This window comes from Heterodontus francisci, chromosome 5 (genome assembly GCF_036365525.1).
Source record: "Heterodontus francisci isolate sHetFra1 chromosome 5, sHetFra1.hap1, whole genome shotgun sequence".
NCBI lineage: Eukaryota > Metazoa > Chordata > Chondrichthyes > Heterodontiformes > Heterodontidae > Heterodontus > Heterodontus francisci.
In genome coordinates, this window is record NC_090375.1 from 171,873,094 (window position 1) to 171,894,698 (window position 21,605).

Sequence of the window (21,605 nt, forward strand, 5' to 3'; positions counted from 1 at the left end):
TTTTCCTCATTCTTGGGTGGGGGGGCTTGCCTGACAGTACTGTGATCATAACAAGAGCCAGTTGGACAGGTTTTCTTGAGTTTAACAAATAAAGAGTTTAGCTTTATTGTAATAATCCGATCTAAGTAAAATATAAAAAAAAGCTCCACTTTCTCTCTCTCTCTCATACACGTACACACACACACAAAAAGCTTGCAGAGTGGGGAAGGATAGATTGGTCGAATTAGAGTCCAGAGACATAAAAGGGGTATACAGTCAGTGGAGGTTGGTGACTCGGCTGGCTTCAGGCTGAATTCGGTGGTGCTGAGGCTTATGGTTTGAAGATGTGGACGGCTGATTTGGTGGAGACAGCGATGCGGATGATTTCCTTCAAGGAGACTTTGCCTGCAGCAGGGATATGCCTCAGCGGTGACGGTCAGCAGGCAGGGTTTGAAGCTTGCAAGATGGATTGTGGGGAGAGAGGAAGAGGGACCCCACTTGGGTCTTCTGTGGTCAGTGGCTAGCTACTTGTCTGGTTGCTGCAGAGAAAACACCAGCTTAAGCACGCAGATGGTGGGCCTGTCACATGACCATCACCCAGTGATTGTCTAGGAATTCCCTTCTCAACCAGGGCCCCATTGTTGAAGTGATTAGGTTTGAGTGGTTCATCTCCACCAGTTTAATATTCAGGTGATGGTCTTGATGCCTTGCTAATGGGAACAGGATAGGTCACTCAGATTCCCCAGGTCATTGTGCTTGATAAGTCTGTGCAGACAATCTGTCTCCACCTCAATGCATTGGAATGTGAAGTACAGTGATGCAAATTCAGGTGGTCATCTTTACCTGCGATTATAGAGTCACCTTTTTATTTGTTTTTTAAAAATTTAGTTCAGGTTTCATTCATTCATGGGATGTGGATGTCGCTGGCGAGGCTAGCATTTATTGCCCATCCCTAATTGCCCTTGAGAAGGTGGTGGTGAGTTCCCTTCTTGAACCGCTGCAGTCCAATTGAGTTAGGTACACCCACAGTGCTGTTAGGAAGGGAGTTGCGGGATTTTGATCCAGCAACAGTAAAGGAACGATGATATAGTTCCAAGTCAGGATGGTCTGTGACTTGGAGGGGAACTTGCAGGTGGTGGTGTTCCTATGCATTTACTGCCCTTGTCCTTCTGGTTGGTAGAGGTCGTGGGTTTGGAAGGTGCTGTCTAAGGAGCCTTGGTGTGTTTCTGCAGTGCATCTTATATGTGGTACAGACTGCTGCCACTGGTGGTGGAGGGAGTGAATGTTTGTGGATGGGGTGCCAATCAAGTGGGCTGCTTTGTCCTGGATGATGTTGAGCTTCTTGAGTGTTGTTGGCGCTGCATTCATCCAGGCAAGTGCAGAGTCTTCCTTCACACTCTTGACCTGTGCCTTGTAGATGGTGGACAAGCTTTGGGGAGTCAGGAGGCGAGTTTCTCACCGCAGGATTCCTAGCCTCAGACCTGCTCTTGTAGACACGGTATTTATCTGGCTACTCCAGGTCAGTTTCTGGTCAATGGTAACTCCTAGGATGTTGATGGTGGGGGGTTCAGCGCGGTTAATGCCATTGAACGTCAAGGGGAGATGGTTAGATTCATTCTTGTTGGAGATGGTGACTGCATGGCACTTGTGTGGCGTGAATGTTACCTGTCACTTATCAGCACAAACCTGGATATTGTCCAGGTCTTGCTGCATTTCTACACGGACTGCTTCAGTATTTGAGGAGTCACGAACGGTGCTGAACATCAGCGAACATCCCCATTTCTGACCTTATGATTGAAGGAAGGTCATTGATGAAGCAGCTGAAGATGGTTGGGCCTAGGACACTACCCTGAGGAACTCTTGCAATGATGTCCTGGAGCTGAGATGATTGACCTCTAACAACCACAACCATCTTCCTATGCGCTAGGTACGACTCCAATCAGCAGAAAGTTTTCCCCCTGATTCCCATTGACCTCAGTTTTGCTTGGGCTCCTTGATACCAAATGCTGCCTTGATGTCAAGGGCAGTCACTCTCACCTCACCTCTTGAGTTCAGCTCTTTTATCATTTGAACCAAGGCTGTAATGAAGTCAGGAGTTGAGTGGCCCTGGCAGAACCCAAATTGAGTGTTACTGAGTAGGTTATTGCTAAGCAAGTGCTGCTTGATAGCACTGTTGATGACACCTTCCATCACTTTACTGATGATTGCGAGTGGACTGATGGGGTGGTAATTGACCAGGTTGGACTTGTCCTGCTTTTTGTGTACAGGACATACCTGGGCAATTTTCCACATTGCTGGGTAGATGCCAATGTTGTAGCTGTATTGGAACAGCTTGACTAGGGGCGCGGTAAGTTCTGGAGCACAGGTCTTCAGAACTATTGCCAGAATATTGTCAGGGCCCATAGCCTTTGCAGTATCCAGTGCCTTCAGTCGTTTTTTGATATCTCGCGGAGTGAATTGAATTGGCTGAGGTCTGGCATCTGTGATTCTGGGGACCTCAGGAGGAGGCCGAGATGGATCATCCACTTGACACTTCTGGCTTAAGATTGAAGATATTGGTGGTTTAAAAATCATCATTCAAAATAACACGTTTTCGTGACACTGTTTATCCCATCCAATATTTCATACTCCTCCTCCTTAACGATAACATCTGCATTGTTCCTCGCTTTTATGAAGACGGATACAAAGTATTCATTTTTAAGAACCATGCCCACGTCTTCCACATCCACACATTTCACATCTCTTATCAGCCCTACTTTTTTCTTCGGTTATCCTCTTGCTCTTAATGCATTTATAAAACATGGTTGGTTTTCATTGGCAATATGCTTTCATGCCCTTTCTTAGCTTTCCTAATTTCCTTTTTAATTGCATCCTGGCACTTTCTATACTCCAGAGTTTTTCTGCAGTATTGAGCCCTCAGTATGTCATAAGCTTCCCTTTTTTGCATTATCCTCCTCTAGGTTCTTTGGCATCCAGAGAAGTCTAGAGTTGGGAGTCTCGCCCTTTGCTTTGTGGGAACATATTTGTTCTAAACCACCTTTAGCTCCTTCTTGATTGCGACACATTTCTCTGACACTGAGTTACCATCAAGTAACTGTTCCAAATCAACTTTGGCGAAAGCACATCTCAGCCTAGGAAAATTGGCCCATTCCCCAATTTAAAACCTTTATTGTTGGTTTATCTTTGTCCTTTTCCATAACTCTGCTAAATCTAACTGAATTATGATCATCAAAATGCTCTCCCACTGATAGGTCTTCCACCTGCCCAGCTTCATTTCCTAAAACTAAATCCAGAAATGTACCTCCTCTTTTTGGGCTTGCACGTACTGTCTAAATGAGTTCTCCTGATTGCCTTTTAAAAGTTCTGCTCCCTCTATACTTTTTATACTGATTCTATCCCAGCTTGAACTACGGTAGTTGAAATCCCTTGCGATTACTTCTCAGAATTTGCCTACATATTTGCTCTTCTGTTTCCTTATGACTGTTTGGAAGTTGATCGTACAGTCCCAGCGGTTGATTTTTCCTTTTTGTTCCTCATTTCATCTCTATGGCCTCATTTGATGATGCTTCTAAAAATTTCATCCCTCCGCACAACCAATGTTCCGGCTTTCACTTTTCTTTTTATCGCCCTCTCTATCCCATTGGAAAATTATGTAATCTGGAATGCTGAGCTGCTGTCCTTTCCTTTAAGCCATGTTTCAGTAACAGCTATGATATACTTCCAAGTGTCAATCTGTGCTCTGAGCTCATCTGCACTGGCTGCACTGTGACAGGTGCAATTTTACTAGAATAATCCAATGGAGCTGGACTGTGTGGAAAAGAAAAGCATGGTTAGCAGTGTTCGATACCACATAGAGGTCGATGAAAACAAGGTTGAATAATCAAGAAAGAAGTTAATAGACAAATCCTTTTTTGTGAATATATAGCTGTATATTTAAAAAAATCAGTTGAAACCTGTGGTCAGTCAAGCATGTGAAGATCATTTTCCAAGTAGGGAAAATCGGTTCCGTGATCATTGTCTGGGTTCCTGAGACGATTCTCTGGAATTTAACCAAGCAAGTGGAAGAGGTTGGGTGGTGGGTTGGGGATGGATGATTAAAAATTTCAAAACAAGGAACGTGTCTCCAACCTATTGTCGATATGCGTCCGTTGCTGTTTTCACTGTGATGGGTTTCAGGCCATGTGGTTGTCTCGCTGCCAAGTGGCAGGGGAATTTCTTAAAATTTGTGGATTAGGCCTCCACAGTGCAACTAGGAGCCAGCTTTAAATTTAACATTTGCCATACGCGTTTCCCAGGCTTAGGAAACCTGATCATTCTCCCTGCCGCACCCTGATCTTTCTCCCCGCCGCACCCCGATCTTTCCCCCCCCCCCCCGCCGCACCCCGATCTTTCCCCCCCCCGCCGCACCCCGATCTTTCCCCCCCCCCCGCCGCACCCCGATCTTTCCCCCCCCCGCCGCACCCCGATCTTTCCCCCCCCCCCGCCGCACCCCGATCTTTCCCCCCCCCCGCCGCACCCCGATCTTTCCCCCCCCCCGCCGCACCCCGATCTTTCCCCCCCCCCGCCGCACCCCGATCTTCCCCCCCCCCGCCGCACCCCGATCTTTCCCCCCCCGCCGCACCCCGATCTTTCCCCCCCATCCGCCCCCACCCCCAAGCCTTCCTATCTCAAGCACCGAACTCCTGCGCCCTCCTGCAATGGCACTGCTTTTCCTTACCACCCCCCCCCCCCCCCCCCGCCTTCCAATTGCTTGGAACTATCCCTAAGAGTCTCCAGCTGCAGCCTCCTGCTGCTAATTTTCCCACCCAGCAGCTGGTCAGCGTGTCAATTTGGCCTGTTGCCAGAGAAACAGAAGAAGAAAACCAGGATGAGGTTCTACCTTAAACTCTGCAGGATTTCGGCCTTGCCATGTGTACCCCACTCTCCTGCACCCTCCCCCGTAAATATCAGGGTTAATATTGTTGGTATTGTCTTCTGTATTCTTACCACCAGTGGAGAGAGTCATTTGTGCATCATTCTAAAAACACATGCTGCAGACTACAATTTCAATTTTCTTATGCGACAAAGTGCACTCAATTACCTACGTAGTAATTGTTTATGAAAACCTGGCTGGGAATGTCTATAATTAAAGGACAGTGACTTTCATTGACTCGCTGAATGGAATTATATATGTTGAAGAAACTCGATACCAGGAATTTGAGCATTTTAAAATAAGTGCATCAAAGCATGATTATGATCAGAAATTTTGAACTGTGCATATGCTTGCTACACAAAACTACAAAACAGACCCCTGTGCTTCTCAGTTTACAAAGATAATTTAATGCTTAATACTGCTTACTAAGTGAGAAAATAATCCAAATTGTTTAACAGTTTTCAGATACATTAGCTTTTTATGCAAAATAAATTCAATATATCAATACAAATTTTGGCAAATCACAGGATCCCTGGGAATGTCCTTCCTAAATTGTCACCCATCCTAATTCCTTTACAACTCATCATTTCCTTTTCCTCAAGGTATAATTACAAAGTCGCATATACTTATTTTTTAACCCTTCACATCTCTTTCCAGGATTTGAGCACACAATCTGGGCTCTCACTCCAATACAAAGTGTTGCACTGTTTGAGGCACCTTCCTCAGCCAAGATGCTAAATCACATAGCCTTGTGTGCTTGTTCCAATGGGCCATAAGGATGTCAAGACTTCAAAGGTTAATGCGTTCACCTGGTACCTTGACCAACATTCCTCCTTCAACTCAAAAACAGATTAACTAATCATTCAACTCATTGCTGTTTGCAGTATTTTGCTATATACAAAATGGTTGGCAACCTCTGCCTACTTAACAGACATCACTGCACTTCAAAGTAGTTTATTTTATGTAAAGTGCTTTGAGACATTTGAGGGTTGTGATTATTCTTCATGCTGTTGAAAATTTATCTGTAAAGGACATCATATCTGCAATAGTGCAAATATATGGTATAGTTGAATTGAAAGAGCGTAATAATGTAGCTTCATTTTTAAAAGCATATAACATTTTGTAAATAAATAGACACTGGGTAAACTCTCAACAAGCAGGAAAAAAATATCAGGACCCAGAGGACACAGGGAATATTACACTCCAAACTGTGCTTGATGCAGGGAATATGAATTCTCCATTCATCCAATCTAGAGCGCTTAGAAAGTTGCTTTGTCCTCAGACTCTTTGGAACATTCTTCTCAGAAATTGCAGTGGCTTTATTCCCAGAAGAGGTATCATTGTTAATCATGTGTAAAGATATACATAAGATATATTTATGTGTCTTAAAAGATTATCATTTGTGAATCAATGTTCTTAAAGACAAGTGGATTTGATTTGCTTTTCTGTTTCTACTTTATGTTTAATAAAGCAGATGCAAAATGACAGTGAACATTAACACAGAATATGATATTGGCATTGATGTGAAGAAAGCTTACAGTGTACATGTTTGATACGTCTGCAGAGTAAATTTGTATCTTCTCATTCAGACATAAGGATCACTTCTATTCTGTAGATGTTGAGAGCGTCTTCTGCCTTTGTTGATTGTGTACTGTCTTGAGTGTAGCAACCTTTTAAGAACAAATTCTGTAGACATTTTTGTTGCACTTTTTTGATGCTACAAAGATGTTAACGTTTTCTCAGATATAGTTTCTTGATTAATTTAGCTGAGAAATCCAATTGTGTTCAGAGTTTAGTCAGGTATGTCACTTCCATTCTTCATTGCCAACAATAACTAAGTTTGGCTTGTTAATATAGATCATTTTTTGGTATAAAACTGATAAAGTATCATTATACCCTTTAAATTCATTTTAGATGATCTGTTATCCAGCTATATATTAATTGAGGTTTATGCTAAGTTACCATATTACTGATAAATTTTACCACCCATACGACACTATAGGTAGGGATCAGTCATAGGTGTCAGCTACGACTCCGTGAATAGCAATCTTGCCCCAGGTCAGATATTTCTGAGTTCAAGTTCCATTTCAAGCACATGTCCACCATAAACAGGCTGACAGTCCACTGCAGTACTGAGGCAGTGCTGCACTGTCGCAGATGACATTTTTCGGATTTGCATGAGTCCTGTTAGGTAGTTGTAACAGATCCTATTGCCCTTGTTCTCCCCGTTGTCCGGCCAATATTTATCCCTCAAACAAGACCTTTTTGTTTTTTTTTTTAAAAACAGCTTATCTGGCCATTATCTAACTGCTGTTTGAGGGACTTTGCTGTGTGCAAATTGGTTGCCGCATCTTCTACATTACAATAGTGACTACACTTCAAAAAGTACTTTGGTTGTAAAACACTTTGGGACTGCCTGAGGTTGTGGAAGGCACTATATAAATGCAAGTATATATCTAATATTTGTGCACATCAACCCACCCAACAGTTAACGCTCACGTTAAAAGGAAGGCCATGTTAAGTGTTCATCCGTATGATGTTTCGAGACTTTTATTCCTTAATCTAGGACAAATTTTGCATAATTTAGATCAAGTTACTGCTGTTAAATGAAATTCAGCATCAGGCTTAAAAGCTCATGTTTTGTGGTTTTGGGACTGCAAATTTAATCTGGATGAACTGGCTAGGGAAGTGCTCTGGCATACCTCATCACCTTGAGACAGTGGGGATTTGAAAGACATTCAAGTAAATATCATACGTAACTGGAATAATTTCATTCATTTGAGCCCAGTAGGGGTAGCTACCAAGGAAACCCACACCTAGGATGGCGCTAGCCAGTCTGATAGTTCAACTGATAGACAGGGAGCTGGGAAAGGTCCAAAGGTGTCAAGCCTTTGGCTTTCTGTCCAACTCCGAAAAGACAGTCTGCGGTAGTCTGGAATGGAAGTTAGACACCGAGGTGAATAACTCACTTTCTAAGGTTAAGGCTGACTCATTTGAGATTTGCCAGTCAGTTAAGCGAGAATGGCTTGTTGATGGACATTCTTTTTTATTCCTTACATTAAGGGGAACATTATGAAATAGATTTAAAATCACAGTAAATGTTGTTCTGTTTGTTCACACATTGCATGTAAAATAAATCAGTTTATTGGTTTACAAATAGCTTTGTCTCACTCAAGTGCTGATCACCATGCCTTCTGGAAGATAGTAGGCATGTGCAATAGTACAGAATCCAGTGCACAAAACAAGGAGGTACATTGGCATTAAAGGTAAGCAATTGATTGTGTGGGATACATGATCCACCTATGGGAGACGCTGCTGTTGCCGAACCTGAGAGAATATCCAAATGCAGACCCAACATTTGTAACAGTTTGCTAATATTATCAATAGTAATTTTGTTTGTAAAATTGCACTGTGACTTGTATAAATAGGTTGTGCCACCATTCTTAAGTTATGGAAACCTTGTGAGGTTTTTACTTGAATGTCAAATACCAGGGTAGTTTCATTCATTTTAGTTTATTCTTGTTTTAGGATTGGATCTCCCTGTGGTCTTTGGCATACGAGCATAACAATGAGGATCAAATACCATCACGACTGGGCCTAGCATGGCTGATTCCTCTCTGGGTTGACCGAGACCCTGAGGTATGTAGGTTTTGGTGCTTATTTTTCTTTTTAATAATACTCCATTTTGGGGTAATACTGGGTCAATGCTCGTGTTCTTTCTTCTCTGTGCTCATTGTGTATAGTTTCACAGGCTATGCATTGTTAACCTTTACAGTAGCTTTCACCGGAGCCCTATATAAGTTGAATTTACATAGCATATCCCCACACAGTTTTTGTCTGGCTCTGCACTTACTTTTCAGCACTTGCTGGATTTGCATATTAGTTCGCACTTTAAAGCAAGTGAAACTACTACTATTTTGAGTGCAGCCTAGTATTCAAGACATAATACCAGCTGCTGCTTCTTGAAGGTGAAATTGCACCCTAAGTTCTCGAGTAATTTTTTACCAGTGGTAAGCACCATGGCTGACAAATAGATTATAATCATAGTTTCTGGTAATAATTAACACAAAGCAGGCTATAAATTAAATTTATAAGAAAATGCACTTTACTTCACAAAGTATTACATTCACTAATGTATTCCCAAAGCTATGACTGTGTATGTTTTTCCTCCTTGAGGAATGGAGTTAATTTATCACTATATGTCCGCATGAGCTACCACTGAAATATGATATAAGTTGGTAATCTCTCCAATAATATAATATAGTTTCCTGATGAGCTTTTTGTTTTATCTTGATATTTATTAGCCTGATCTTTTTAACTGTATAAAGCAGTTTATATTCCTTTATTTGATGCACGCTTGCAACTTTATTGCAAAAAAACACACAGATGTGAATTTATTTTCTGTGCATGTGATTCAGAAAGTATGGTTCTACATTTGAAATATAAAATGTGTGTATTATGCCAGTAATTGTATTCAGTATCAGAAATATGTCCTAGTTTCTGTTCAAATTGTCTTAGGTTCGTTTTGGCAGTTTGGGCATTGGATCAGCACTAACTCTTGTTGAAAATGGCTGCATTGCATTGGCAGCCAGCTGTCAAAATATTTCTGGAGGATTATGGGGAACAGTGCTAAATATCCTTCTGGACCAATCTGAGTGCAGTATGGTTCGTAAGGAGGTGAGTAATGCTTCAAAATAATGTGGTAGATACCCGTCCTATAATTCAGCTACCTCCCAATGTTTTTAGCTTGTGTTCATAGCAACAGTTTGCATAAATAAGCAGTCTCCAGTTAACCAAAGTCTGTAACTTGGTGCATACAATAAACAAGATGGCAACACAATAGCTAATAATTGCTCTAAGATATGGGGCACTAGAAACCACACAGGATGTTCACCATGTTCTCTTGCCTATTCTAAAAGATGGTAAATACTACATGGTCAGGCCAGTGTGTTCTGGTTGCAACTGTTGACCAGAATTATTTACAAATAAGATAATTACACAGAAGCAGAATGGCACAAATAATAGAAAAATAAAAAGGACTAAATCAAGCTAGAAGAATTTAAAATATCTTCCTCTGCACATATCTTACACAATAATAGTTAGGTTGTAATTTTCAAAACTGGTGAAAGAAATACTGTTTATAGAGTGCTTTGTGTGATATTTGTAAATGATGAGATAATATGCCTGACCACCCCACTATAGTCAAACATCTGTCAGTTTAAACTCAACTGAACTTGAAGGCAGAACTAAGTAGATTGAGGAAAGACTGCACTATATATTCCTAGACAAACAGCTCTTTGAATAAGCAAAGGTAAAATACTGTGGATGCTGGAAATATAAATAGAAAATGTTAGAAATACTCAGCAGGTCAGGCAGCTTCTTTGAAGAGAGAAGCAGAGTTAATATTTAAGGCCAATGACCTTCCATCAGAACTGGAAAAGTATGAGGCTTTACACAAGGACAGAGACCAGGAAAGTGGGAAGGGAGGGGATGAAAGAACATAAAGGAAAGTATTTGATAGGGTGGAAGGAAGGAGTGATTAAATCAGCAGTGCAGTCATCACCAGAACCAGCTGTCTGGAAAAAATGAGGACAGTGGTAATGATCCAAAATTGTTGAACTCCATGTTGAGTCCGGATGATTAATGGAAAGATGAGGTGCTGTTGCTCAGGCTTCCATTGAGCTTCATTGGAGTAGTGTAGGAGACCAAAATCAGAATGGAACAAGGAAGGAGAGTTAAAATGGCAAGTCACCAGAAGCTCAGGGTCACACTTGCGGACTGAACAGAGATATTGAGCAATGTAGTTACCCAGTCTGCATTTGGTTTTGATTACGCTTCGTCCCAACCCATTTCCTGTAAGAACGCTCTTCCATTCTCCCAGTTTCTCCATTGCATCTGTTCTGATGATCCAACTTCCACACCAGTGCTTCCGACATGTCTTTTTCCTCAAGCACAGTTTCCCTTTACTATGGTTGACAGGGCCCTCAACTGTGTGCATTCCATTCCCCGCACTTCTGCTGTCACCCCTTCCCCTCCCTCCCAAAACCACAGTAGGGTTCCCCTTGTCCTGACCTTCCACTGCACCAGCATCTACATTCAATGATCATCTTCCACTCTTCCTGCCACCTCCAACACGATGTCACCCCCAAACTCATCTTCTCTCCCGCCCCCCACACTTTTCAGCATTTCAAAGCGACCATTCCATTGGTAACACCTTGGTCCAATCTCCCATCTCACCCAACACCCACTGTCCTTCCCACCAAGTGCAGGAGGTGCAACATCTACCCTTTCACCCTCTCCCTACCCACCATCTAGGGCCCCAAAAAAGTCCTTCTAGGTGAAACAATGATTTACTTGTACAACTTTGAATTTAATATATTGTAATTGGCCTCCTACACTGCTCCAATGAAGTTCAATGGAAGCTTGAGCAATAATACCTCATCTTTCGATTAACCATCCGGGCTCAACGTTGAGTTCAACAATTTCAGATCGTTACCACTGTCCCCATATTTTTAGACAGCAGGTTCTGGTGATGACTGTACTGGTCATTTAATCACTCCTTCCTTCCACCCTATCGAAGACTTTCCCTTTTGTTCTTTCATCCCCTCCCTCCCCACTTTCCTTGCCTCTCTTCTTGTGTGTTCTTGTGCCGCCATCTTTACAGTGGGGTAGACCAAATGCAGATTGGGTGATCGTTTTGCTAAACACCTCCATTCAGTCTGTAAGCATGACACTGAGCTTCTGGTCACTCGCCTTTTTAATTTTCTCTTGTGTTGCCACTCTGACCTCTCTGTCCCCAGCCTCCTACACTATTCCAATGAAGTTCAATGGAAGCTTGAGGAACAGCAACTCAGCTTTCAGTTAGGCACTTTACAGTCTTCAGAACCTTACATCATGTTCAACAATTTCAGATCAGAATCACTGCTCTAATTTTTTCAGACAGCAGGTTTATCACTCTTTTATTCCACCCTGTCACAGGCCATCCTTTTTGTTCTTTCTTCCCTCCACCCTTTCACAGCGCCTCTACTTGCTTAAAACCTTTTACAGCTGTAATATTTTCCAGTTCTGGTGAAAGGTCGCAAACTTGAAATGTTAACTCTGTTTCTTTCTCCACAGCAGCTGCCTGGCCTGCTGCGTATTTCCAGCATTTTCTGTTACCTATTTGAATCAGCAGTTATGAATTGGTCAAGTTTCACAGCATGGTGTATCAGATGCATAGAATGACTTGGCAGGCATAAATGCCCTGATGGTAGGTAGAATGATTTAGAAAAAACGAAAAGAAAGGCTTGCATTAATATTGCGTTTTTCACGTCCACCAGGCATCTCAAAGCACTTTACAGCCAATGACATACTTTTGAAGTGCAGTCACTGTTGTAATGTACAAAATGCGGCAGCCAATTTGCACACAGCAAACTCCCACAAACATCAATGTGATAATGACCATACAGTCTGTTTTCTTTTGGTGATGTTGATTAAGGGATAAATATTAGCCAGGACACTGGGGATAACTCCCCTGCTTTTTTTTTTTAACTGTAATCCAGGGTACAAATGTAACAGCTATTCCTCAAGTGAAATGACAGTATGAGCAATTTCTTTTGGCAGGGGGTGGTAGGTAACATGGAAAAGATTTACATCAAGAAAAGTTAATCCTGCTGATAAATTACTTTAAAGGATTAATCAAAGGAGTTTCTGGTTGTGAAAGAAATTGAAGTTATAGGAGATGATTGTAATTTAGGACGAGAGCGATTGATTTTGATTTGGTAACCTATGAAAAAATTGAATTTGTGTCATTGGAATACAGTAAGTTAATGTTAAAGAGCATACATTGTAATATTAGATGTAACCCCTGAAGTATTCATTCTGTTATCTTTGGGGGCCAAGGAGGAGATTTTGAAATGATCTGATTGATCAAGGTAGATTATTCACTCCGGTGAAATAATTAAATATCAAGGAGCTCAAATTCAAAGTTGGTGTTAGAAAAGGCGACCATGAAGCTGTTGGATGTCATAAAAATCCAAATGCTTCACTAATGTCCTTTAGGGAAGGAAGCTGCTCTCCTTACAGATCTATCCACTATATGATTCCAGTCCCAAACCAATGTGGTTGACTTTTGACTGCCCTCTGAAATAGCCAAGGAAATCACTCAGTTGTATCAGACCACTTTCACGGGGCAGCCAAGCATGGGTAATAAAAGATTTTTTAAAATTAAGCATCAAAAAACTAGAAGTAAAATGCGAGGTCAGGCAGAATCCATAGGGTGAAAGAATTGCATAACATGTTGCTGGGAAGGCATTTGACGCAGGCAGCATGAGTTCATTCAAGAGACAGTTTAATTTGTTTAGAGAGTGGAGTAGAGAAGTATATGAGCAATTTAGTGAAAAAGCATGAGGTGGTTTTGATCTCTCAAAAAAGAGATGGCTTGTTCCTAGGCCTATTTGTCTTTCAAAGTGTTCTTACCTTCTAAATCCAATGCCATTTGTCTGATGGGAGCCATATCAATCTGTGCCAGTCAATTATTTTGGTAAGTGTGTTCTGTTCTTTGCTAAAGTGGTTAGTTTGGTGTTAAGATGCATCAAAGCATAAAATGTTGTAGCTTCCTGGTTAAATGTGAATTCAGTGTGAAGCATAATAATGGTACTTGGTAAATGTACCCAGTATTGGTTGTTCCACAGTGAACTGACCAGCTAATAAACTACAAACCTAAAATATATTTTGATGTAGGCAACAGTTTACCTTTAGCAAAAAGTTTGAATAGATTTTTGTTGTTCGTTTGTGGGATGTGGGTGTCGCTGGCTAGGCCAGCATTTATTGCCCATCCCTAATTGCCCTTGAACCGAGTGGCTTGCTGGGCCATTTCAGAGGGCGTTTAAGAATCAGTTACATTGCTGTGGGTCTGGAGTCACATGATAGGCCAGACCAGGTAAGGACAGCAGATTTCCTTCCCTAAAGGATACTAGTGAACCAGATGGGTTTTTACAACAATCGATCATGGTTTCATGGTCACCATTAAACTAGCTTTTAATTCCAGATTTATTATTTAAATTCATATTTCACCATCTGAGCGGTGGGATTCAAATCCGTTAGCCTGGGCTCTGGATCACTAGTCCAGTGACATTACTACTATGCCATTGCCTCCCCATTAACTGGCTGACTCCAGCATGTGTACACTACTATTCTATGCTTCGTCGCATACTGGCTAAACTGTCCCTTGACTAACTACTTATTTCACAAAGTCATAGACCCAAACAAAATTTAATGCAAGAGGTTGTATCGAAAAAGTGTTGTTTTTTTTGTTCAAAAAATAGTTATTTGAAGATCTGAAGCTTTGCATTTAAAATACAAAAACAATCATGGGATAGAGTTCCTGCTTTGGGCGAAATCGAAAAAGTGCGCCTAAAAAGCGTTTGCAATTGTGTTGGTTAGGTTACAGTTCATGTTTCCACTAAAACATTTGCATAATCAGAAACTTAAAATCTTCTATGAATCACTACAGTCTGGCAGTGTAATAGAATGTTAATTGTTTCTGTTTTACTCTTTCCATTTAAAAGCACTTCCTTATGTATTTAAGAGTGGTCACTTGGTGCAGTTTTAAAAATACAGCTGGAAGTGGGTTATCAGCAAAAATGAGCATTTTTAGTAAAGATGTCCAGTCCTCTACCTGTGAGTAACCGGACTTAAATTAACTGAAATAACTTGAGAAAAACAATACTGCACCATTTAATTGTTTCATTGCTGTACACTAGTAAGTTTTTTCGTAAACTTTAATATTTATTGATATAAAAAAATCTTCTAAAATGTGCCTATTAGAGCCTATGTCCCTAAGAAAATGAAAGCAGTAAGAGCCTTCCCAAACCAGTGTGCAATCAGCGGAATCTTGCAATTTCTAGCCCATTTTGTGGGTGGAGCCTGATTTGGTAAATTGAATCTTGAACCAAAGTAAAAGATCATGGAAAACACAAATGTAACTGACCTTTAAAATTCTCTGATTTTTGCGTTGGTTCAGCTGATACCTGCTGCATCACTTATCTATTACTAGTGGAAACAAGTGGAAATTCGACCCTCAAAAATATTTTCACTTGCTGCTGATAGCTAATCATTCTGTATTCTCCTCCTCAGAGTACTATAGGATATTTGAACCAGCATCAGATCATGTGCTGGGGAACTACATGAGTGTCAATGATCCTGATGACATTTTTGACATCTGTGTTTGCAGAGTTCAGATGATGTTGACCCCCATATCACCCCAGCTTTCATGTGATATTAAAAGGCTGTTGCAAAATTCCTGATTTGACTTTCTTCAGCCAGGAGCAGTATTGTTCAATTTCTGTCTCCCAGTTCATAGATTATCATCAGTTTTTGAGTTTGCTATGGCTTATTTCTTCTAGTATACATATTCTGTATAGTTAAAGTTTAGTTGTTTATAATCTTAACATTTTTCACAGTTAAACTTTTTAAATTTTTTTAAAAGAAGGCAACCTTCTTCAAAGGAGTCAGCCTAATGTGAATGGTATCAGCCTTGCAAAGGACTTTGATTCTGCCCATCACTAAATGGTAATGACTATGGTCATCCTCCAGTTCACACCCCCTGTGGTACAGATCCGGATGAGTTCGTGAAGACAATTTGCTAATTTTTCCCTATTTTTCTGGATTACACCAATGGTGAGTCCTTGACATCACCACCTTACAATTCCACTGGCAAAAGAACACTGGCATTAACAGATACCATGGTGCTGTTTATGACGGGCTTAGGATACCAAATGGAAAACATTGGTACAATGGTGTTCAATTAAAATGCTTTAATCCTGTCACCTAAGGTCTGACGTCTGTCTTGGAATCTGTATAACATATTTTTGGCCTGCAAATGAAACCCAATTCCAATCATGTGTCTCTTTCTGCAATTCAGATCTTTTGTAAGGTTGGTTAGGAAGATGCACTTTAGTGTCTCAATTCAAGAAGGCTACCTGGAAACTGAATCTGGACATGCTACCTCCATTAGTCCTAACTGAAATCTCGATCTGGTTCTACATCAATTGAGATACCCGTCTTCGAAATTTTTTAGCGCATGAAATTGTGCTCCCTTTATTCTATTCAGGTCTTCACAAATCTAAAGTAGATTGGTGTTTCCATTATGTCAATGCTCATAGGACTTTAACATTTTACATTGAGTGTGTCAAGTTCCTGAGCTAGACTCAACAGCTATGTTTAGCAATGATCCCAAGGTCCTTGGAAGGTCAGCTTCTAAACAGACTTGCAAATGGATAGTGTAGTGCAGTCTTCACTGCGAACACCTCTTCAGCAAGAAACTTAATGCCTTTGTAAGACGTCCTGATCCACAGTTGTTTCTTGGACATCTTTGTAAAAGTTGTCGATTGACCATGTCTGTAAAGCTGCAAGGTAAAGTAGCCAACATATTTTTACAAATACTATTTGGAATTAGCTCTCAGGAATGTTGCCTTTGGCTGATTTATTCTGATGGCTGTGTTCTCTTCCCACAAGGCTTCCACATTCTCCTCAAATTGAGGACTTCTAGTTTGGGTAAAGGTTTTTGAATGAAGAAGATGGAACAATTACTTATCTCGAAGGATCGCCATGATTCTTTGATAGAAGTTATCCTTGACCTATTGCCCTTCGGCCCAACTATTCATCCAGACCTGTTGTAATATCCATCAAAACTAAATGTTGCTCTCACGCTTGCACGATGGCCTTGTCTTGCACAGAGCTGGATTACCATGTGATTTCGGCATCATACTGTCATCAAAAATGTCGTATTAAAAGGATGAATACCCTCCAGGTTTCCCAGAATGTGATCCAAGAATGTGTAACTTGGTGCAACTCCATTTGGTGTGTTGGGGTTTGCCTTCATTCAAAGAAAGAAGGAGACCCTAATCGCTATTCTTTTTTACTATATTGCCTCCATAAAAGTCACTGTGGTTCCATATGATACTGTTCTACTGCTTAACACCCACTGGTATAGAAAGATGTCAATGGTGTAGTTTCTTTCAGGCAGCATCCATACTACAAAATTTACTGATGATTCGTATGCCAGCCACTATGGAGGAAGTCAAGGATTATGTCTGGCAGGTAAGGAAAGTGAGAAAAGGTTACTGTATTAACTTGTATATTGGGCTCACTTTTTTTTTTAAAGAATAACTTAATGGGCTGAGTTTTGCCAGCCCTCCCCCCCCCAACGTTAGGGGTCGTGGCAGGGGGCCTGGAAAATATCTCCGAGAGAGACCTGCCATGCGCTTTGGCAGCGGCGACGGCTCATGGTAGACCCCCCACCGCTCGGTGATGGGAATCCAATTAAAATATTTAAATTTATTTAAATGACATGAATTATGACTTACTTTGCAGCACCAGCTGTCCCGCTCCGTTATTCCAGCCAGTTGTCGGAACTCTTATGCCTTCAGATCTAGATCTGAGGTGGAACACTGGTGGGGAGGGAAAAAGAGTGAAAATTTCAGGGCGGGAGTGCAGGGAGCAAAGAAAACTCTTCTGATTGGTGGACGGGATGGTGGGAAGGGGTTGAGGGTTAAAGTTAATAAAGTTCGGGGGTGGGGGGGCGGGTAGGTTGGGATCGGAACAAAGGTTTTACTGGGGGGGAAAGGGCAATTACTAAATTGATTAGTCATTGGGGATGTGGGAGAGGGGATTCAAACGGTGAATATATTTTTAACTTTTTTTTTACAATAATGTGACTTTAAAAATTTAAAGCAGTTTGAAGGGCCTGAAGCCCTTTAAAAATGGCACCAGCACCAGATGCAGTTGCTGGTGTCAGAGCCGCTGCCCCTCTACATCATCGGGGACGGGTGATCCGCCCCTTCCCTGGAAATGAGCTGCCACACAAAATATCATGGCAGCTCCACGATGGGCGGTGAATACATGTGGACCGCCATCTTAGAATCTCGCCGCAGCTTGTAATATCCAGCCCAACATGTGGATATCGTCATTTTGTTACTTTTTTTTCTGGAAGGATGGTTGAAATTTGAGCTGTAGCCTTTATGCAGGAGCAGACTTTATTTATGTTCATACATGTTTTTTGCTCGCTATTCCAAATAATCCTAAGTAAGGTTACGTAATGTGCTGAAGCACTAAAAAAAAACTTTATATATTAGCAGTGGAGCATTCCATATATTTTGTAGCAAAGCTTGAATCGGAAAGCTGCCTTTTGTTGTGTATCAATGCTGTGAACTGGTGTAATATAATTAGATCTTGTGTTTATATATTACCTTTCCCCAAAACGCCCCCTGAGTGCTTCACCTACAACACTGAAGTGGCAGTTATGTAGGTAAACATAATTATAGAACAGTATTTGCTAATTAATTCTACAGTTTTGGGCACCCCAATGTAGAACGAATACTCAGCCAGAAATTTCAGTATATAAATTCTATGGAGGTAATTATTGAACTGATTATTTTACCAAATATATAAGGAATCATGTGAGGTTTTCTTGCTGAGCAGCCACATTTGTCTCTGGCAGTCAAAGAAACTGGACGAATTCTTAAATGGTGAAAGAATCTGATTGTTCCAGTTAAGTTGATGAATTGCCTATGATGCATAAAGTATACTTCAATTTGAATGACTACCCCTAAAAGTGAATTATCTACCTTTTCATTCTGATCCCTGCAGTTTTTAAACTAAAATAACATTTTCTAATTTCACAAATACATAATTAATGTATATGGTGCACTTGTGTGGAGTAGCTCCAAAGGAGGTAACCTGCAAAATTTGTTTGTCAGATAAGGTAAGGAAAGTCTATTTCATTGTGTTTTGAATTTTGTGAATTTATGGTTTTGGTTTCATACTTGTCTAAATATATTCCTTTTGTTAGAGCCCATGTGTTCATGACGAGGAGTCTGGTTTATCACTGGTTGGGCTGCCTGCTCTCCAGGCTCTGCTGTATCACTGCCAGTTCTATGAGCGTGTGGCTCATGTGGCAAAACACTGCTACCTCGGAAGATACATGTTTGATTTGAATTTTCCGAAATCTGCTGGCAGCAATTTGCTCAGCACCAGTTTAGAAGGTATGAGTTTTAAGAATATTAATGCCTTAAGTATTTTTATTTTCAAACTTTTAACAATGCAAGCATGCTTTGATTCATCTAATGTTTGAGAGTAATAACATTGAGGAAAATGAGCATAGGAAGATGCATTTAATTTTTATCAGTACCGTTTCCTGTTCAAGATACTGTAAACGAATGGAAAGATACTATCATAACTTTTGAAGTCCTAAACTAAAAAATAACTTTATGTACTAAGTAATCTTAGTAAATCAGTGCAGACCTTAAGCTCATTATTATTATGGTTTTATAAACTTATACTTTAAAGAATTAATAGTTTTTAAATAGAATGCAAAATCTGGTACTAACCAACAATTCTTAAATGTTTAGTATATTTTTAAAAACTTGGGCTTTAAGATAATGAGGATTTGAGAACTGAATACTTAACCTGCAATTTTTTCCTCCTCATCCTCTTATCAAGATTATTGCTCCAGTTTTATCTCTTGGTGCCCACTGATGAATTAACTCAATTCAGTACATACACTCCCTTTTGACCACTGATAATTCATCTAATTTGCTTATTATGCTTGTAAAATGTGATCTGAAAACATGTAAAGAGTTTGACTTGATTGTTTGAAAGATCACAGTATGTTTAAAAAAAAATCTATATAACCTTGTGCATTCGAAGACCAAATAATCGAAATGTCAGTCTCATCTGAGTGGAGGACAGGTTGGTAGAGGAAAAAGAAATTGAGTAACATTTGACTTAAGTATAAAATAAATAAGACACTATGCCAAGATATAAATATAATCTGATCCCTATCTGAAACTTAACTTTATGCATTGAGTATAAGGGAATAATCCTTTCTTTAAAATAAGTACAGAAAATACTGGAATATTCAGCAGGTCCGGCAGCATCCGTGGAGAGAGAAATTTCAGAATTTTCTGTTTTGATTTCACATTTCCAGCATCCGCAGAATTTTTGTTTTATATATCTTTGATCTTCATCTGCAGGTGGTGGGTGTTGCTGCCTATCGTTCATTGTCCTGAGAAGGTGGTGGAGGGCTTTCTCTTAGTGGATTGCTAGGCTCCTTCAATTAAGAGTTGCCACATTAGTGTAGGACTGGAGTCACATTTAGACTAGACTGGGCATAGACATAAGTGGACCAGTTGGGTTTTTTATGACAACTTATTAGGCACTTTTGGTTATATCAGCTTTTTATTTGTGGATTTGTTTTTAAATTGAGAACTCAGTTTGAACTGGCATCTTTGGATTTTTAGTCCAGGCCTCCGGATTACTAGTCCAATGACATAACTACTACACTACAGTACCACCACTGAATAATAAGTACAGTTCTGCTGTGGTCTCACATTACTTCAAAAGACAGATAATCAGGGAGCCACAACAGACACTTTTAGTAAAAAGCTAGGCTATGAAACTTAATGGAATAGAATTACTGACAAACGCAAGCAGAGTAACTGAGGTCTTAAACTGCTCAATATGAATGAAGTATTTCTCAAAGAAACAATTCTCATTTCTCAGTTGAAACAAATACAATCTTTGTACAAATAACATAAGCATAAACGCATGAAGTTGAATTTAATTTCATCATGCTATAAAGCAAACAACTTTTAACACACACAATGGGCTGGATCTCGTTCTCCCACTGCTGGGAGCGGTGGCGGACACAAAAAATGGCGGCCACCACACATGGGCCCTGCGCTGCTGAAATCTTGCGTCCGGCGGGCACTTTGCATATGCATGGTGGCCGGGCCCCAAAATCGCGTGGTGGGGGCGACCTCGGCAATGCCGTTATTAGGCATCACCTGATGAAAGAGCAGGTGCAGGCGCCATTTTTCAAAGGCTGCCAGCCCTGCAAACAGCACTATATAATGCATAGTTGACCGCTCCCTCCCCCATACACTACATAATGCAGAGTTGACCCCTTTGCCCCGCCTCATACAGTACAAAATGCAGAGTTGACCCCTTTTCCCCCCCCCCACCCCATACACTACATAATGCAAAGTTGACCCCTTCTCTCCCCCCCCCCCCCCCACCCCATACATAACATAATGCAGAGTTGACACCTTCCCCCCCCCCCCATACACTGTATAATGCAGAGTTGACCCCTTCCCCCCCCTCCCCCCCCCCCATACAGTACATAATACAGAGTTGACCCCTCCTTTCCCCCGCCCCCCTCAATGCACTACATAATGCAGAGTTGACCCCTTCCCCACCTCAGTGGTGCCAGTTTCCCCTGGACAGGAAAGTGAATGCACGTGAGTGCAGCATATCATGCTGAAGATCGGGAACTGAAGGCAAGGTCGCTGCGGAGTACATTTTAATTAATGCAATTTAAATATGCAAACTCTGGTCCTGTCACAGAGCGACGGAGGGTCTGCCATGGAGCTTCCCTGTTGCTGGGAAGATCGGGTCTGGCAATCCTGGCATCGGGTTCTGTGGCGGCCGCTGCCACTCCAATTCTCCAGCCACAAAATCCAACGTCGAGCTGGGAACAAAATCCGGCCCAGTGTGTGTGTTTTGAATATTCATAATCCCTTTCAAAACAAGGCAGTAGCTTTGAAGGCTCCTCTATCAGATATGGGCAATGAGTTGAACAATACCAACAATCTTTACAACCTATGAACATAAAGGCATGAAAATGACCACTGTGGGGTTGCTGATGAGATTGCAAATGCACATTATCTGGATT

At 41.0% G+C, this 21,605-nt stretch overlaps 1 protein-coding gene across 4 annotated transcripts in view; it reads left to right on the forward strand.

Annotated features, from left to right (window-relative positions):
- rttn (rotatin) overlaps positions 1–21,605 on the forward strand; it is a 336,287-nt gene that overhangs the window by 134,239 nt on the left and 180,443 nt on the right. For all 4 annotated transcript variants that reach the window (XM_068032345.1, XM_068032341.1, XM_068032344.1 and 1 more), the window contains exons 30-33: positions 8,420–8,530; positions 9,410–9,568; positions 16,895–16,972; positions 18,723–18,915. In XM_068032345.1, coding sequence (XP_067888446.1) covers positions 8,420–8,530; positions 9,410–9,568; positions 16,895–16,972; positions 18,723–18,915 — 541 coding nt within the window. The remainder of the gene's footprint in view (positions 1–8,419; positions 8,531–9,409; positions 9,569–16,894; positions 16,973–18,722; positions 18,916–21,605) is intronic.